At 45.1% G+C, this 20442-nt stretch overlaps 1 protein-coding gene across 7 annotated transcripts in view; it reads right to left on the bottom strand.

Moving 5' to 3' along the window:
- SDK1 (sidekick cell adhesion molecule 1) overlaps positions 1-20442 on the bottom strand; it is a 598536-nt gene that overhangs the window by 173294 nt on the left and 404800 nt on the right. For all 7 annotated transcript variants that reach the window (XM_081169333.1, XM_081169337.1, XM_081169338.1 and 4 more), the window contains exons 16-18: positions 12665-12812; positions 11555-11695; positions 1528-1709 (exon numbers count right to left, since the gene is read on the bottom strand). In XM_081169333.1, the coding sequence (XP_081025459.1) occupies positions 1528-1709; positions 11555-11695; positions 12665-12812 (471 nt within the window). The remainder of the gene's footprint in view (positions 1-1527; positions 1710-11554; positions 11696-12664; positions 12813-20442) is intronic.

Here is a 20442-nt window from a genome sequence, read left to right as displayed (position 1 = left end):
CTAATTTCAGAAATTTTTAATGATAATTAGAATGGTACTACTCTGGACAAGAACACCTTAAAAAAAAACTACACACAACAACAACTTAGCAGTTGCTGTAATTATCCCAAGGACAAGAGAGAGACACTACAAAGTAGGGGGAGAGTGTATTTATGACCCAATTAAGAGTGGTACATGGGTCCGTAAGCATTTGGAGTTTCACAGTGCTCTTAATCAGGTCAAATTGTGCCTGCTGAAGAATTCTGAAAGTGTTTATATTCCTTGGCCTATCACAGTTGGTCCAACACAGAATATATTTAATCTACTTTTTACCTGTCTGGGTGTCAGTGGCGTAGCGTGGGGGGTGCCAGGGGTGCCGGCCGCACCGGGCGCAACATCTGGGGGGGGGCGCGAGTCCAGAGGGAAGGGACAAGTTCCTTCCTCCGCCGGGCTCCCTGCCGCCACCGCCAGCCTTGCGCCCTAGCGCGCGCGCCCCCTGCTGCGGCTGCGGCTGCGCTCCCCGACGCTGCTGCCATCCCCTCGACCCCGCTGCTTCTGCCGACTGGGAGGGAGGAGAGCTCCGAGGGGCCTCGACGCGCCCTGCGCTCCCCAAAACCCTCCGAGAGGAAGCCGGCGGGCGGGCGAGGGTCTCCTGGCAGAAGGGGGCGCCGCTGGCTCCGGCTCTCAGCGCAAGTCTCAGCCGTGGTGGGGGGGGCGAGGACGGAGCACGGCTGGAAGCCCCCGGACCCGGCCGAGAGGAAGAGAGGCGCTCGCCAAGCCCAGATCTGGAGCTCCACCTACAGCCCAAGGAGAGGAGGGGGCGGGGAGGCGCCCGAGGGGAGGGGGCTTCGGCTGCCTCAGCCCGCGGGGGCTCCGCAAATAATAAATTTACTGCTGAGCCCTTGGGGGGGTCCTTCGCTCCTTCGCTCGCCCCCAGCCCCAGTGGCGTAGCGTGGGAGGGTGCAGGGGGGCCGGGCGCAACATCTGGGGGGCGCGCTCGCACTCGAGTGCTAAAATCCACGGGTTAGGGGGCGCAAATTACTTGCCTTGCCCCGGGTGCTGACAACCCCCGCTACGCCACTGCTGGGTGTGACATCAGATACAAAGTAGGAACACACAAACTGTGCAAATACTTCTGCTGGTTAAATAGCAACAAAAATGCACTATTTGGCATGAAACAAAAGGGAAAGGTAAGAAGCACTTGATCAGATGCTACTTCTTGGTGCACGAAACGGCCTCTTATCACCTTTTACTCAGAACTCACTTTTGCTCCTTGGAAACGGGATCAGAAACAGCCTCCCTCCAGGAGAATCTCCCTCCTACACAGACACACTTTAAAAGCTATACACTACCTTTCACCAACCTGCTGCCCTCCAGATGTGTTGGACCTCAACTCTCATCTGCTCCAGTCAGCATGGCAGTATGAAACCGGGGTTGATGGGAGTTGTAGTCCCAAACATCTGGAGGGTGCCAGGTTGACAAAGACTGCCATGTGCAAACAAGCTGATTGACCAGTGCCAATGAGAGGAGATCCAGGACAGAACTCACCTCCTTGCAAAGTATATTCGGTGACTGCCCTGCTGAAGGCTCCCAAGCCAGCTCCATTGTAAGATGCAACCTGGATTTCATACTGAGTCCAGATGATCAGGTCCTTTATCAGGCAGTAATTGATCTCTGCGCTGGTGATGTTCTTGTACTGGTATTCTCCGGGGAGACCGGCCAGGCGATACCTATGCATATAGAAAGAGGATCATTTGCACAGATTACTTCAATTAAAGCAAATATACAGACTAGCAAAACAGCTTCCTTTCTAAGCAGGCAATATGAAATGTCCTACCCACTTGGGAGGCTGCTGGTTTGGAGCACCCGACAAATACTGGCTGCTCTCACCTCCAGAAATCACAGAAACAGTGGTGGGCCTGAGTGGAGACTTGGACTGGAAGGGGTAGTAATCATCTCCCTTTCCCAAGCCCTATTCAGGAAGAGGAAGCCAAGACTCATGTGTGCTGCAGATCAACTGGCTCTGTTGCAGGAGCCACATCATACTCACATCAATGTTTGTTAGAAATCAATCTTTGAGTGCAGCAGCACCCTTACTGTGTAACTCTCTGCCGACTGATATCAGACAGGCGCCTTCGCTGCACTCTTTTTGGTGCCCCCCCCAACAATTTTCTTTAGGCAAGTCTATCTAGAAGGTTGGCAGGTGTTTTTAATCAAGTTTTTAACTTCTGGTTGATTTGAAATATTAGTTGAATATTTTAATTACCTGGGTTTTTGTGGGGGTGGGGGGTTAATACTATTTTTACTAGTAGTTTAATACTTTTATTTGTCTTGTAAACTGCTTTGAGAATGGTTTGTTTCTACAATCAAGGGGCATCCAAATTTGATTAAATAAATAAAGGCCTGGAAAGTGGTGAGGTCAGCTGGAACAGCTGTGAACTTGCTCAGTTGGTGCCATGGCGCTGGTGCACCATGTGGCTCAGCTCACCATTCCAGGGGACTCTGGCGCTGGGCAGCTCTCCCTACTGCTTCAAAACTGCATCAAAAGAAGTCTAGTGTCCAGATCAAGGGAAGCCAAAGTAGCTAGTACGCTCTATTCTGCCTTGGTCAGACCACACCTGGAATATGGTGTCCAGTTCTGGGCACCAACATTTAAGAAAAATATTGACAAGCTGGAACGTCTGTAGAGGAGGGCAACCAAGATGGTCAAGGGTCTGGAAAACAAGGCTTATGAGGAATGGTTGAAGGAGTTGTGTGTGTTTATCCAAGAAAAGAGGAGACTGAGGGGAGATATGATAGCCATCTTCAAATATCTAAGAGCTGTCACATGGAAGGTGGAGCAAGCTTGTTTTCTCCTGCTCTGGAGAGTAGGACTTGAACCAATGGCTTCAAGTTACAAGAAATAAGATTCCAACTAAACATCAGGAAGAACTTTCTGATGGTAAGAGCTGTTTGGCAGTGGAATGGACTCCCTCAGAAGGTGGTGGACTCTCCTTCCTTGGAGGTTTTAAAGGAGAGATTGAATGGACCTCTGTCATGGATTCTTTAGTTAAGATTCTCTTCCAACTCAATAATTCTATGACAAACCTTCCCCATCTCTCCTGCTAGACAGCTTCCCAGCCTCACTGGAAATAGATATACCGTATTTTTCGCTCCACAGGGCACACCTAGTTTTTAGGGGGGGGGAAATAAAGGGGGAAAATTATTTTTTTCCCCAGCCGCAGGGCTGGGGTGGGGGAAGCCCGAGCTTCCCCCGACCCCAACCCCCAGAACAGGTCCAGGAGCGGCGGCAAGATTGCGCGTAACCTCGCTGCCGCTCCCAGAGCTTGCAGGGCTGGGGACGGGGGAAGCCTGAGCTTCCCCCGACCCCAGCCCCCAGAACAGGCTGCTATCCGCAAGCCTTCGGAGCCCGAAGGCTTGCGGATAGCTGCCTGAAGCCCAGGGAGCACAGCGGGAGTTGGCGCTGTGCTCCTCGGGCTTCAGGCTGCAGGCTTTCCGCAAGCCCTTCGAAAGCCTGCATTCACTCCATAGGATGCACACACATTTCCCCTTCATTTTTGGAGGGGAAAAAGTGCGTCCTATGGAGCAGAAAATACGGTAACTGAGGCATACAACAGAGGTGGCAGAAATAACACAACATCCAAACTCTGTATTATAATAATAACAATGTCAATTTCAATAATAAGAATAATATCAATACTAATCAGACACATCCATGGAGGAGAGTGCTATCAATGACTGCTAGCCATGAAAGCTATGCTGTGCCTCCACAGTGAGAGGCAGCAGTGCTTCTGAATACCAGATGCTGGAAGCCACAGGAGGGGAAAGCGCTTGAATCCTGCTTGCTGGTTTCCCACAGGCAGCTGGTTGGCCCCATGAGAAGAGGATGCTAGACTAGATGGGCTACTGGCCTGATCCAGTAGGCTCTTCTTATGCTAATAACAATGCTATTGATAGGAAGTTATAAATAATATATTCTTAGGGTTTCTTTATTGTAACAGAGTGAGCAGCAAAAGCAGAGGAAGACTGACTCCTGCCTGACTGCTCCAATATTTATATGCTGATCTCACCAAGAATACATGCCTAGGGCTAAGCAAAACTCGTGTTTTATCCTGCTTTATGGCTGTAGAAAAATTACAGCTTGTCTAATAAAAATGATGATTTAGTGTTCAACTTCCCTTTGCATGCCTCCTCACCACACACTTGCAGATTTTTCTGGTTTTTTGGTCATAGTGCAGCAATAAATCTGTTTGAGCAACGTTTATCCCTTAGACTTTTGGCCCCAAAATGGAGCTAAGGAGCAAATCAGGCTCTCGTTGTGGAACCACATTCATAGCACAAATAATGACAATTGGGGGAGGAAAATGGCTTGCTGGAGATTTCCAGAGAGCGAGTAAAAGGGTTGAGCAGGAAAGAATAGGAACATCTTGGCTTGTGTACCAGCTCTGTGTGCACACTGAGCAACAGATCGTGATCTCATCTGAGTCAGATCTCACCATGAACAAGGCATCTCAATGTGGGTCAGGTGCCCTGAGTCACTCTGTGGAGACACCCAGAGCTCAAGAGGGGAGGGGATAAAGAGGTGGGGAAAATCTTTCCTTTGGATGGGCAGAACCCAAGAAGAACCCGATGGACCGGGCCACTAGCCCATCTGGTCCTGATCCTGATCCTGCTCTCAACAGAGGCTGAACAGTTGCCTGTGTTGGAAACTAGGAAGCAGCATATGAGCACCAGAGCTCTCTCTTCCCCTGTGGTTTCCAGCAACTGGGATTCAGAAGCATCACTCCCTCCCAACTGCAGAGGCAGAGAACAGCCATCCTAGCTAGCCGTCTTCAATAGCCCTCTCCTCCATGAATTTGTCCAGTCCTCTTTTCAAGCCATCCAAGTTCATGGCTATCGCTGCCTCTTAGCGAGTTCCATTGTTGAACTCTGTGCTGCATGCGGAAATACTTTCTTTTATCTGCCCTGAATCTTCCAACACTCAACACATCTTACTTTCAAGTGAAGGGAATTATTTTCTGAGGCCACTCAAATCAGTAGGTGGCAGAGGGCTTCTTCTTTCCCAATCCCCCCCCCCCCAACAATCAATTTAAAATCATACCTCGCTCCCTCTTTTCCTTCATGGAAAGGGAAGGTATTTCCATGAAGGGTGGTGGTGAAAAATTATGATTTTTTTCAGGGCTTTTTTAAAAAAAGAAAAAGAAAAATCATTGAGTATAGTCAGAACTTTCACAGTTCTCTTTCTCAGGAATCTTCTTCAGGTCCCCAGTTGCTCACAAAAAAAAACTGGGCAAGGAAACATTTTTATTTTCCTACCCACAAATAGCAAAGTCTTATCTTGTGGGAGAATGCTGATGCATCTTTCTAAAATTTGACAGGCTTCATCTCCTCAGAAGATGCCTGCAAACTGCATCTACTTCTGGCTGTTGTTTTTTTTTTTTAAAGTTAGCAACTTTTTCTTTTTTAAAAAATAATTAAGTAAGTAAAGGTTCCTCACATGAAAACCCCTATATGGGCATGCCTGAATTTTGGCAGCATTAATCCACACTGAGGGAGTTCCTTTGCCTGCAAACTTTATACACTTGTGTGGAAAGGATGGGAATTTACATTCATTTTTAGATTCCCCATTATAGGCAACACTTCTAATTTAATAGATCAGATTTGGATCCAAAAAAGATGAAAATTAGAATGACCCAGAGGGGTTCTGAACTACATCAGGTTGCTTTCACATATTACAGGTACAATTACAAGGTGAATCTTGTCATCATTTCACACCTCTAGTAGCATCCATGCAACTAATAACAGGCACAAATTGCCTTCATGGCCAATTGCTCTCCATTCTGTTACCACTCCTCTAATGATGATGCACTGCATGCAAAGGCTCAATTCATGGGAGACAGCATACCATTTTTTTTAAAGTGCTGTTAAAATTCCTATTCAGTCCAATGCCACATGCACTCACTTCCACTGCAAGCTGCCTTGTGAATTTACTGGATGGATAAAAATACAGATAAAGGTAAAGGTACCCCTGACCATTAGGTCCAGTCGTGGACGACTTTGGGGTTGCGGCGCTCATCTTGCTTTATTGGTGAGGGAGCCAGCGTACAGCTTCCGGGTCATGTGGCCAGCATGACAAAGCCGCTTCTGGTGAACCAGAGCAGCACACAGAAATGCAGTTTACCTTCCTACTGGAGCGGTATCTATTTATCTACTTGCACTTTGACGTGTTTTCGAACTGCTAGGTTGGCAGGAGCAGCGACTGAGCAACAGGAGCTCACCCCGACGCGGGGATTCAAACCTCCAACCTTCTGATTGGCAAGGCCTAGGCTCTGTGGTTTAGACCACAGCACCACCTGCATCCCCAAAAGACAGATAACATTGCCTTAGAAAGCCCCAGACCCAAAGTAATATCTGGTTTGATCCTCACAACTACTCTAGAGGCAGGTTGGGCAAGCTTCATGGCTGAACAGAATTTGAACCTAGGTCTTCCTGGTCCTAGTCTGACACTTCGCAAGACTGAATTTATTCATTTATTCATACCATTCTACCCATAGGCACTGAAGGTGGCTTAGAAACCCATAATTACAATGTGTGCAGTATTAACAAGGCACTATAAAGCTGGCTTATGCTGGTTCAGACCATTTGCCCATCCAGGCCAGTGGGCTGGCAGGTGGTTCTTGAGAGTCTCTGACACAGGTCCTCCCCAACTCTACCTCCTCAGATACTGTAAATGAAGATGCCAGAACCTGAGATCTGCAGAATTGTGGGTCCTTTCCTGCCACATAAGAAGTTACCAAGGCATGAAGGCTGCCAAGACCTGGTCTTCCTCAAAGGGGTGCAACTGGTGGAGACAGAACTAGCACACAACAACTTGTCATTGTTCCTACAGGCATTGGGTTGGCCACTGTGAGCACGGATGCTGGACTAGAAGGGCCATGGGCCTGATCCGGCAGGCTCTGCTCGTGTTCTTAGGCACAATGATACAGGTCAGTCTTTGCCAACCTGGTACCCTCCAGCTGGTCTGGACCATATACTTTATTTAACAAGATTCATATGCAGCTTCCTAAAACAACAACTCCCTCCCCACGGGAGTGCATTCGGCACCATCATTATGCAGCTTCCAGAGATTGCTGAAAATGCACCGCTTTACCTGGCTTTTAACGCTTGAGGTGTGTAATTTTTGGACCCATCTTATTGTTGTTTTGAACTGTTGTTTTGAACTGTTTTTAATGTTGTGTTTTGATGTTGTGACCGACCCCGGGACCTTGGAATGAAGGGTGAATAATAAATAAAATATAATACAATAAAAACATAGCAGCAATAACAACACCTCTAAATGATTTTTATGTACTGGCTGAGACTGATGGGAATTTTCATTCCAAAAAAATCTCTCTCTCTCTCTCTCTCTCTCTCTCTCTCTCTCTCTCTCTGTGTGTGTGTGTGTGTGTGTGTAATCTCAAGCTCTGATTATATGATAGAACAAATACAGGGACATATATATTCACTTTAAAACAAAAAGATATGAGTTGCAGAGGAAAAGAAATCAAATCAATGTCTCTATGTAGGAGTTATGACCTACATGAAAGCCAAGGCCATCTGGTGAATCCCTCAAAGCCCTGTTCTTGCACTCAGCGGAAGGAAAAAACCACATTGAAAGGAAATAATTATCAAAAACAAACAATCCTCGGAAGCCTGAGAACTTGCAGGCAGGGAGGGGGGAGGAGGAGAGATGTTTGCCTATTCCCCTTCAGGAAACAAGCTGTACAATAGCTGTTCAGAATATGCTAATCCACATATCAGAAATAAGTAGACTAAATAGCCGTCTGACTTGCAAATGAGGCATTATGACTCTGGGAGACGACAAACATGGAAATAGTTATATTGCCTGCACTTCTATTTTTCCCTAAATTAACAAGCCACAATTGTGGGGAGGGGTTTGGGCAACAAGCCAAGACTGCCTCAGGTTTTCCTGCTCAAGCCTTTGATGGCTGTGCAGTGGCACACAACACAGGACTGCATCCATCTAAGTCATACTCGGAGTAGAGCCATTAAAAATAATAATGGATGACTAACTTATGCCTGCTGTTTTCAATGGGTGTGCACTAAGTATGACAGAGTATTTGGATACAACCCCATGTCAAGCTGCATTGACTCCCTCTGTAATGTCTGGCCCAACTGACCCCGGGTCTTGAGGTCATGATAAGATGCATCTCCTCCAACCCTCTCTGCTCAACACTGCTAATTTCCACTGGCAGGATTAGGGAACCACCTTGTCATGAGTTCGGGTCACAGGTCAAGTTGATCCAGATGTTATGGCAGAAGGAAACATGATCTGGGAGCTGTGATTTGAACAGCAGTCCCATTTTCTTCATACCTCCCCCCTCAAAAGAGAGGGAAGGTGGCCTGTCTCACTTGCAAATTCACACTTGATGAATATTCATCCAAACTCCAGATGCAAAGTTATGGCTCTCTCTGGGTTGTCCCCCACACATCTAGGTGGAAACCTAGCTGAATAGAAGAATGTGGAGAAGCCACAGCGCAGCAGTAGAGCAAGGGCTGATTCCTGGGAGTTCTAGTTTTTAAAAAGGAGCCCATTGCAGATGATGCAAAAGACCCACATCTCATAGCCTGGGGAGCTGCTGCCAGCTAGAGGAAACCATACTGGCTTAGATGGGCCCACTGTCTGATTTGGTATATGCTTTGTGCATCCTGCTGTTCTCTTGCAGTCAAAGCATGGGTTGTCCCTGGGATTGTGCTCTTGGCTTAATGCTCATTCCTGGTTCTCTGCGTGGAGCATCTCTCTGTTAGGGAGCAAGGGATGGCCAGTTTGCAAATGTCACATCCTTCTGTGTCCCACCTCACTGTGAGCTTTGACATATATTATAATGGAAGGTTCAGTGCACCTTCAGGTGTTAGAGGAGTTGGACAACAGAAAGGTGGTCTACTTCTGGGCCTGACAACATCTATGCCTGACAGGCATGCAACACCTTGCGAGTCTCAAAGTTTAAATTTACAGCTATAGTGTGTCAACTCCCAACTGCATGCTTCAGTGAAGACTATGGCTGGGAATGGGGGGAGGGAGGGGAATGCTGCTGACAGCTGATGCTGCCAGAAACCAACAAGAAGCTCGCATCCTGCACTGGAGCAAAAATGAAAGCAAACAGAAAAGAAAGCAAACTTGGGGGGGGGACTGCTCTTTCATCAAGAAAGGTTAGTCTAGTAAAAGACAATGCTTGCCTGCGGCATCTCTCTCAAGGACAGGCTTGGGATGTTAAAGAGCAAGGCTTCAATTCTATAAGCAAATAAGCAAGGCTCACTAATCAGCTACTGGAGGGAACTAGTAGAGGAGGGCTGGACTAGACGAGAGCTACCCAGTTCTCCAACAAGATGCAGCCCAATTTCTGTTTCAGGAACTGTTTTCTCAGTCCTGCACCCAGACCATGGCAGGACATTTCCTATGAGCTGATCATGGCTCCTTGGTTTGCCAATGGAGGCTACCTTTCACTGCTCCAGTAAAATCAATGATAGAATAGTCATCTGATCACTGTCCTATTACCTGTGTGCATCTGCTGGGAGATATGATAAGCACACAGGCAGAAACGTATGAACATAAGAACGGAAGCACTCTTACAGGACAGCCCTGGTATAGCGAGCTCAATGGAAACCTGGTGGAAGAGAGGTGACGAGTTGGACATGGTTTTCTCTGCATATAAACTTTATAAGACAGACATGGAAGGACATCCCAGAGGTGGTGGCCCTCTGTACATCGAAGAGAATATTGAGTTCAGCAAGCTAGAAATACCCAAAGGAACAGACACCTCCGTAGAATTGTTGCGGGTGGTGATACTGGGCCCCAAGAGTAATTTAGTACTGGGGATGAGACATTGTCTCCCTGATCAAAATGGTCAGGGAGATCTTGAGATGAAGAATGAAATTAAGGAAGCATCTGAAAGAGGAAATGTTGCAGAAATGGGTGACTTTATTCTTTACACAGATTGGATACATATGTGTCCCAGTCACAACAAAGAAATAAAAGCCCAGATATCCTAAATGACTATGCCCTCAAACAGCTGGTCATGTAACCAACCAGAGGGGCAGCAACCCCAGACTTAATATTGAGTGTTGACCAGGATCTGGTGCGAACTGTTAGCATTGCAGTGACCATAGTGCTATCAAATTAAATGTGCATGTAAATACTGTAGTCAATTGCCAAGAAAATCCAACATGCTCACATTTGATTTCTGAAAAAGGAAGCTTTCCTCAAAAGGAGAAAAAAGGCAAACTCAAAAGAATCAAATCACTCCAAAATGTTTGGAAGTTGTTTAAAAAAACCCCTCAATATGAGAAGTTCAACTAGAGTGTATACTAAAGATGAGAAAAGGTACCATGAGGGTCAAGAGAATGCTTCATCCAAAAAATAGAAGGCTACTATCCATTATGACAGTTAGAGGCAGCAAAGTTTCTGAATAAGAGCCACTGGAAATTGCAGTTAGGGAGAATGCTCAAATTCTGCTTCCAGGTTTCATACAGTCATGTGGCTGGCCACTGTGAGAACAGGATAGGACTAGGTGGGTCATTAGCTGGATCCAGCAGGGTTCTTCCTGTGTTCTTATTACTGTTGAAAATGATGAACTATGAACAATTACGGTAATCGGAGTCTGGCACTTCCAGCTTTGTAAAACCATTTTAATAGAGTTTCTGCTTAATCAACAACCTGCCCCATCTAATGACACTAATAATTATTTTATTATCCTGACTCTGGGCACTGTCTCCACCTTTGATCCTTATCATAATCTTGAGAGGTAGCGATAGGCCCAAGGTCACTGAGTGAGTTTTGTGTCCAGGGTTTCTCCCATCTATATCCAGCACTCTAGCTCAAGTGTGGGGAACCTGTGGCCCTCCAGATGTTGCTGAATTCCAACTCCCATCATCCCAGGTCACTAGCCATGCTTGAAGGGGCCAGGCAATCAGCTGCTACCCCATAATGTCCCTGCGTCGTGGTGAGCAGAGTAACCTTCCCCAGCCTGGTGCCCTCCAGATGTTGGACTATAACTGCAATCAGCTCTGATCATCGGTCGCTTTGGCTGGAATTGATGGAGTGCAGCCTGGAGTCCAACCTGGAGGAGACCAGGTTGGGAAAAGCTGGTATAGTACATATGTACTCGTACTGCAACTATTCAGTGAGGTGTTAGGGGAAGAGTAGGACCTCTGTTGGAGGAGGAGTAGAACCTTTGGTGGGTGCTTTGGGGGCTGGCAGAGAGGACATAGAGGGAAGCTAGGAACGTTTTTCCAGTCCAGGAATTGATCCAGGCTCAAGAAGTGAGGGTGGGACATCAAAGCTCACCTGTCCTTGGAGGAAACGTTTTATGAAACCAGGAAGTTTCCAAGCCAAGTTCAGATAAACATGTAGATCATCTCTAAAGATAATCACTGGGGTGAAATTGGGAATGATCCATCAATATACTTTCTTCAAATTCTTGTTTGCCAGATGTCACAATGAGACATAGTTCAGTGTCACTTTTATTCATAGCTTAGACAGACTTCAGACATTTTAGGGTAGGTGAAGCTCACTTACCGTAGGATGTAGCCATGGAGAACCCCATTGTGCTCACTTTCAGGAGGGGGTTGCCACTGAACCATGATAGACTGATTGGTCCGCCCGCTGGCCACAATATTTTTGGGTGATGCACTTGGAGGTTCTTCAGGTAACATCAATCTACATGCAGTCAGGCATGGAAGAAAATGGCAAAAAGACCCTCAGCTGATGTCTTCACTTAAAGACAATATAGTGTTGTTTTCAGAGGTCTAGTTGAAGTACCGGTAGTTGCAACAAATCAACATAGTAGAAAGCCAATTAAGCAAGCAACAAGAGACACAGCTGCTGATTCTGTCTGAATCACTCAGCTTGCCATGATCTCTCAAAATGATTGCACATCTGAATGAATTTACACAACAGCCAAGAATGCATGATTTCCTTCAAATTTTCCCTCCCACCATATAATATACCCACCTCCCCCACTCCAACTCTTTATCTCAAAATCTTTGCATTTCAAAGCCCTCTAAATTTTGGGTTCACCAAAAGACCAATGCATTGGAAACCAAAGGTGAAAGTGCACCCCCCCCTTTATGTTTTGTGGGACAGATCAATGTCCAAAGGAAATGTTATAACCATTGCACAGGGGAAAGTTTTCTAGATCCCTACTCGTTCAATGCTCATTTTGACAAGTAAAGACTTAAATGGCTAGTCTCAGCATTCCTGAGAGTCTCCTTGCACTCGGCAAGGGGGTGGGGGTGCTTTGAGGAATTTACAAGAACATAATATCTGCCCAAAAGGTTTAGAAAGTGACAGGTGGGGTGAAGTTTCCAAAAGCGACAGAATGGTCTTGAACACTCAGGTCACCCAGTCTATGTGTGCTTCTCAAAATCTTTAAACTCCCCCATCATGCTTATAACCACCTCAAAAAAAAATGTGCAATGGAGCTATATTTTGTACTAAAATTATGGTATTTTGATTTCTGAAAATTTGGTTTTCTGGTCACATTTTCAGTGGCTTAAGAGGAACAATGACTAGAAAGGTCAATATACGTTGATCATATCTAACATAGTGGTCCTTGTTTTCACAAGCATACTTATATCCAGAGCAATGATCACTTAATGTTCACAGAGGGGTTTTGTTTCATGGTACCTGCTGGTTTCTACGCTGTACTGGCCCTTGCCCACTCGGTTCACAGCACACACTCTGAATTGGTAGGTGCGGGCGGGAGTTAAGCCGCTCACAGTGATGCTGGTCATCTTTGGATCAATGTCTGAGAGGTGCACTTTCCATGGAGAGTCTGGTGGAGGGAAGCAGAATAATGGCATCAGCATTTGACTAGTATAGCAAGTAATCAGATCTGGATGACCCACAAGATGACAACAACAGAAAAGTCCATTCCTTATGGAACACCTTTCTTCCACTTGCCATTGCTATTTCCATCTTGCATTGATTTGTCAAGCCTTATATTTCAACTTCACCATTACACTGAACAAAGCACCCTGCACAGAAGTATTCAAAATGGAACTGTGAAATCTATTCATAATTTCCAAATTAGGGCTATCAACTGATCAAAGCTTTCTCAGTCCCTAGAACCATTAATCCAGGACACTTGGCCTCAAACTATTTAGCCTCATTGATTACTATGAAGATAAAGGCATGGGAAGGGTCTGAAATATCTGGAGAAAACATGCCAGTTCTGAGAATATTTGCATTTTTTCACACCCACTATTCTCCCCACCCCTATTTGCTGAGAATAAGCAAGCTCAGTTCAAATCAATGGCTCTTGCTTTCAAGTAAATGCTCTTAGAGTTGGACTGTTAGTCAATGAATAGTCTCACTTTCAACCAATTAATCAACTGATTAACTTATTAAAATAAATACGGAAGCAGCTTAATAAAAGGGATACTTTCCGGATATTTAATCAAGGTAACGGGTTGTATTGAATTAGCAGAGACATAATTTATTCTCCAAAAAAAAAAAAAAAATAGCATTCTCTCATTCTTTGCTTGGACAGCTATGTTTACAGCAACACCATCAGCAGCAATGAACACATTTTCATAAAGGAACAGATTAACATCCAATTAAAATTAACCTGTTAATCCACCTTGTAATTATTTTATATACCTTTTATCGTGTCCCCCCTTTAGCTGCAGTCTTTTCTAAGTTGAAGAACCATAATCTTCTTAAGGCTTTTTCTGACATTACCTCTTAAAGATATGAGCTCTCTCCTTCATGTTATACCCATGTCTGAACATAGCTGAAAATGCAATATAAGAACCAGACTTTCATGTGCATAACCTTCACATACAACACAATTTTGAAAGGGGCATAGAAGTTCAGTATTTCTCCTTAGTAATGGCTTTATGTGATTTTCCATAGTGGATTTTTGTCCATAATGGTTCGATATGCCGTTTAACTGCAATTGCTTCCCCCAAATAATCCTTTGAATTGCAGGTTGGTGTGGAAAATTTACTGTTAGAGATTTCTTGCTTTCAGAGAACTACATATCCCCAGAACCAAGCCAGGGCCACCCATCCTTTGCTCAGCCATGCAATGCAACCCTGACCGGGCCAAAATTCTGCACACACAAACTGCAGAAAGGCACTCAGCGCCAACAGCACAAGATGATTGCGCCTATCAAGCAACACTTAAACCATTTTCACTGTGGAAGTGTGTCATGAAGAGCACTTGCATTTTCAAAACATAATGTGAAAAGCTGCCCTTACACTCACCCTATGTGGGAAGCATCCTGCAATACTAACTCCTTTTGTTATCTTTCCCCATAATCTCGCTCCCAGAACTGTTACTTAAAACAGCCATTTCATTCTCAGAATGCCAACTTAATGCTACCGCTTTCTCTCTTGCTTCTGATCTTCACTCAAAGACCCACTACTTCTTGAAGTCTTTGGAATGAATCCTTAGCCCTCACCTCCAGCTGTAACTGCATTTGCTTTATTCATTCTTTGAAAAGAAACAACCACTTTGAATCGTGGAAATATCATTGAAAGGTGGTGCATGTGTGGGCAAGGACCTGTTCTTATGTCACATTGTTAGGTACTATGCATAGTAAGAACCTAAGAATATAAGAAGAGGCTGCTGGATCAGGCCAAAGGCCCATCTAGTTCAGCATCCTGTTCTCAAAGTAGCCAACCAGATACCGTTAGGAAACTCGGAAGCAAGACCTGGGAACAAGAGCACTCCCATCACCCGGGGTGGGGGGGGGGATTCCAGTAACACAGCCATCAAAGAATCACAGAATGGTAGAGTTGGAAGTGACACCAAAGGTCTTCTAGTCCAACCCCCAGAAAACACAGCCAAAGAATCCCTGACAGATGGCTACCCAACCTCTGCTTTCAAACCTTCAGTGAAGGAAAGTCTGCAACCTCCTGAGGGAGACCATTCTACTGTGAAACAGCTCTTACCGTCAGAAAGTTCTTCCTAATGTTTAGCTGGAATCTCCTTTTTGTAATATGAATTCATTGCTTTGAGTCTTCCCCTCTGGAGCAGGAGAAAATAGGCGTATTTCATCTTCAACCTGACAACCCTTCAGATTGTTTAAAATGGCTATTGTATCACCTCTCAGTCTCCTCTTCTCCAGACTTAACACCCCCAAATCCCTCAACCGTTTTTTATAAGGCTTTGTTTCTAGCAGTCATTGATAGCTTTCTCCCCCATGAATTTGTCCAATCTTCTTTTAAAGCCATCCAAATTGGTGGCCATCACTGAGATATATGTATATATATTTACTGATGAACAACAGTTCAGCTGTGCCTTTTGGAATGGACTATCAAGATGCATTCCTTGGTCTCAAAGTTTGGATGTACCACAGATTTATATGAGCTTTTCAAATATCCTCTATTTCCTACCTGCTTTAAAAACTGGTTGCTTTCCAATTCCCACCAGGTGTGAAAGCTGTTTCAGACTCGACAGTCATTCTCTTAACTTTGTGAGGAACTTCTGTGATGAGAAGTTTCTGTTTGGGAGAGGAAGAAGCCTCCCCCCTCAGACCACATGGTTAAGCAGATTGAGCATTTCTCCACTGAAAAGGGATGCTGCTGCACATGTCACCGCATAATAAATAAAAACTATATTCATTAACATTTTAATAAAGGAGGAAATGAGCATGATAAGGACAGATGGGCTGTGTATTTCTCAACCCATCTGTTTGGCAGCCCATTCACAGCGCCACACCCAGGAGCAGCTCTGGCTGAAGGCCTCTAATGAAATTCATAGTGAGCTTGGAATATCTCCCTTTTCAGCTTTCATGCAGGTATAGAACTGTGACTTTCTCAGCCAAATCAGCTCACTGCTGCAAGCCTCAATGCAGATTTTCCTGGGGATTCTGCATACCTCAAAGTGTGTGTGTGTGTGACATACCTTGAGTATGTTATTTAGCCTAAACATCCCTGAGAACGTATTTCTCCAAAGAAAGATAGTGTTGATGGTGTAGTCAGGGGTGGGGCCACTTCAGGTTTGTCAATTTTATTTACAGTGGTACCTTGGTTCTCAAACTTAATTTGTTCCGGGAGTCCATTCGAATCCCGAAACCATTCGAAAACCAAGGCGTGGCTTGCAATTGGCTGCTGGAGCTTACTGCACTCAAGTGGAAACTGTGTAGGACGTTCGGCTTCCAAAAAATGTTCGCAAATTGGAACACTTACTTCCAGGTTTGCAGTGTTCAGGAGCTGTTTTGTTCAGGAGCCAAGCCCTTCGAGTACCAAGGTACCACTGTATTTCTTTACTAAAACCCCAAGAGCCAGGTGCGAAAGAATTACAGTTTTAGAACAGGGTGCCACTGAGCACATTCACAGCCTAGGAATTTGGAGTGAGCTCACAATAATTTTACACACAAAAAAAAACTCCTTGTTAACTTCCTTCATTTCACTAACCTAATTTAGGTGGTGAAAGTTGTCCTGTTGTTGCTATTGCTAAACAATTGGGAGTAAGAAGTCCTTGCTATCTACTGCAAATCATCCAGAGATTTGCCAGTAGATCCTGATCTACCAGCTTCTGCCCACCTCCAATGTGAGCTGCCTCACTGTCAATTTCTGTGTCTCACAAACAGTTTCTTCATTTCCAGCATGGCATTAGAAAGTTTGCTGCAGAGGAATGAAAATGCAAAACATGTGAGAAAGAGAAGTGCCCTCCTTTAAATCTGAGAATGGCATTGCTCTGAGGAGACAGCCAATGCCTGAGAGGCGGGAAGAAGAAACAACTTCTTCTTTCATCAGCTTCAGAAGGGACTCTTGGCTTTCAGTGACATTTCAGGGATCACCGCAAACAGAAGGAAACTAATTCGCTATTCAGGAAATATTGACAAGAACAAGCTTCAATTACCTTCACATTCTGGGACCACATGGATGCTGTTGTGACATCCTCAGAGCCATAGCTAGTGGGAGAGGGGTTAGCCAGGGTTTTTGTCCCAGGTGAAGCCTCCAGAGGGGTACCATTGAGGCTCCCAGCCTGTGTCTGTATGTGTGTGTGTGCATGCGCAAATGCATGTGGGGAATGCTACACTGGGTCTTTGACCCAATTGAAATAAAGCCTAGTTTTGCCCCTGACACCCTCATTTTCACCACATGGTCCTGACTGGCTAAGATCACATTGTGAAAGAGAAGAGATCTCTAAGCAAGGGCAAAATGAAAACACAAAACTGGCACATTGGGGGCGCAGGGGCAGAGGTATAATGGCTGATGTGAAAAGAGGCAAACATTCTCTGCAGTAGCAGTGCATTTTCAGGAGATGTTCCAGGCCGCCCAGAATCTTCACAAAAAGGGCCAAGGAATTACTCTACCTTCAGGAGACCCAGCACTAAACTGATTTGAAAACGTAAAATAGCATTTTGTGAAAAGGTAATACCATCTCTTTTCATGTTTCATTCATGTTTCATTCTGCAATAATCAAGCAACTTCAGAGATTCCATCTAAAGAAAATGGCATCACATCCGGGCATCACAGTCTTCTATTTCTGCTCTTCGTGGTTGCTAGGGTGAAGTCAATGACTGTGCAATAATGACGAGAAACTGTACAGGGGAAACGTCACACCAGCATCACTAATTCAGAGCTTTGCTGGCAAGAACAAGAACAACAAGTTAACTTCCACTAGGATAGTCTGCCAACTGAGTTATGAAGGCTGCATCTCAAAATATATTTATTGTAACAGGTTTTTTTTTGGGGGGGGGAGAAAGTCCAATTTCTGGCACAGTGGGAACCAGGAATATTAGGGGAGGCTGTCACTTGAAAAAGAGTGCAAGGAAGCCTGGAAACTTGCAGGAAGCCATCAACAAAAAAGCTGGCCTGACAAAAGATTTCCCTGTATCTGTGATAGCTGTGATTCAATGATGTGTGTGCACCAAAGCTATCTGGATTTATTGGACCAAGTTATTCTCTAGTAAATCACAGCACTGAACCAAAATGCTCTTTTCCAAACACCCCTGGAAAGCTGCTGAAAGAGAAACAATCAAAGAAACAACACTAGTCCTGCTCGAGAGTAGACCTACATATTAGGGATGTTGTACTCATGGAATTAAATTCAATGTCTCCCTTCATGTAGGACTCAAGTTGGATTTTCTCCTCATGGCCTTTGTATCAAATCCTAGAGCCCATTTCATACATGCATATTAAAAATTTAAAGCATGGCTAAGTTTCAATCCTAAGGACACATACTTTTCTGTGTGTGTGTGTGTGTGTGTGTGTGTGTGTGTGTGTGTTTGACTTCCAAGTACGGGTGTTGAGCAGCAAAATGTGGGAGAGCTACTGGTTGACTGCAGGAGCTGGATGAGACCCAATGCTATGTGAATCACAGATGGAATACAGCAAAGATGTTCATATCCCCACCCACTCAATAATAGCGGAGACCCCTCCTTTCACCACCATTTGTTGGTCTTTCACAGTTGTTCTCTTATGAATCAAAATAATGTGTGTTGTGTGGTGACTAAAGAATGAACAAAAATGAATAGGAAAGAGAAACTAAGGTGCTAAGGGGAATTGGGGGTTGCTTGTGCGTAGAGGGTGCGGATGCTCTAGGCAACGTTCCCTGGCTAAACCTTTCCCTGGCTGGACAGCCTTTACTCCGTGGCTGTGTCAGTCACTGGCAGAATCCATCAGTGTGCGTTTCCTGAACTTCTTCCAACATAAAAACTCCTTGACACCAAGTCTCCGCCTAGACTCCCTGCGCGGAAGTCTTCTGCGCAGAGTGGGCGTAGCCAGCGGAGGTCCTGGACTCTCCCCGCTGGTCTCTGTGGAAAAGTCCTGGAGCCCTCTCTCCGAAGTCCTTCCCTGCTCCCCTTCCTCCCAGGTGTCACGCTGATTTCCTTCCCCAAGGGAAGTGTTTTCTCTCCCTCTGCTGGTCCCTTCTCCCGCATCGTCGGAGAGCCTTACCTCCACTCTTGGCTCCGATGGCAGTTCCCTGACATAAGGCTAGGCTAAACCAATAAATAGCTTGGAGGAGGAGGAGGAGGAGGAGGAGGAGGAGGAGGAGGAAGAAGAAGAAGAAGAAGAAGAAAAGAAGAAGAAGAAGAAGAAGAAGAAGAAGAAGAAGAAGAAGAAGAAGAACAACAACAACAACAACAACAACAACAACAACAACAACAACAACAACAACCTTCTAACTAGAATGCTAAATGTCCATAGATGACCTAATTGTCACCGGTCTGTTTCATGGAGCAATTTGGTTTCATCCATTAACCTCAACTGTAAACACCACTCAAGAGTGCTTAACCCAAGCCACTTGATCTAGTGAACAGTTTGATTCAACAATGGAGCCTATTAATCTCTCTACCAGTTTAGGGTTGTGCTCTGTTTATATGCTGCATCTGTAGAATACTTTATTTATTCTTCTTCCCTTCTCCTGGTAGAAGATAAAAGATCTGGCAGGAAGAGGAGATTAAACAGAAAACTAATATAAACGAACCCTATTCATCTCCTGGGCACTCTGCTTTGCACAGAGAAACGTGGTTGGAGGGGGAAGATTTGCTTTCTCGTGGAGCCAAGGATTGAGCAAGTTCGCAGAGTACCTTTAAAATTTAAATAGCAATCCTCCTCTTGACAATCAAACTAAACCTTTTCAAAGGCTGCTCCTCCCTTAAGCCTTTAAGGAAAAGAAGAAAGCTGAATGGCAAAGCGGCTTCTTGCACTGTATAAAAAGGACAAGAGAGTTTCACATGCTGGATCCATTTGGTTGCCCTTTTCCAGCCTCCTCCCAGAATAGGAAACATTCCATAAAAATGTCAACACCCCCTTCGCCTTCCTCTGGGGATTACTGTCACTTGCCTGACACAGAGAGCCCAGAGAAGCTCCGCGCTGCAGTGACAACAGACACAACAGGTCAAGCTATTAAATAAGCCTCCATTATACTGAACAGACAGTGCTAATCTTTCATTTTGCGTAAGCTACCCTAGAATACATTTCTCAGGCTGTACTTGTTCTCTCTTTTTTTGCTACAGCTCACACTATCTGAAATAGCTCCCATTTTCAGTTGTCAGTTTTCAAAAACATAACATCCTACTGTGGATGGACACTACAGTATTTGATATGAAATTCAAGTCCCAAGAAAAAAAAAGATTCCCCAATAAGATTGGTTGGGGTATATCTGTAGGTCACATTAGGATGTGAAGTGAAATCCACATTGCTGGCTGAAAACAGGAGTCAGAGAATGATAGAATTGTAGAGTTGGAAGGGACCATGAGGGTCATCTAGTCCAGCCCCAGCAATGCAGGATTATTTTTTTTGCCCTATGTGGGGTTCAAACCCAGAACCCTGATATTAAGAGTCTCGTGTTCTACTGACTGAGCTATCTATGTGATCAGGTGTACCCACCCAGAATCTTCCATGTCTCGCCACCTGAATTAGATGACTGGCCACCTTTGCTTCTTCCCTTGGTTGCCTTAGAGCAGTGGTGGCCAAACTTGGCCCTCCAGCTCTTTTGGG

This window comes from Podarcis bocagei (assembly GCF_964188305.1).
Source record: "Podarcis bocagei genome assembly, chromosome: 14".
Taxonomy (NCBI): Eukaryota; Metazoa; Chordata; class Lepidosauria; order Squamata; family Lacertidae; genus Podarcis; species Podarcis bocagei.
Note: the sequence above shows the minus strand (reverse complement) of the source record. Positions and strands in the feature narration are given on the sequence as shown.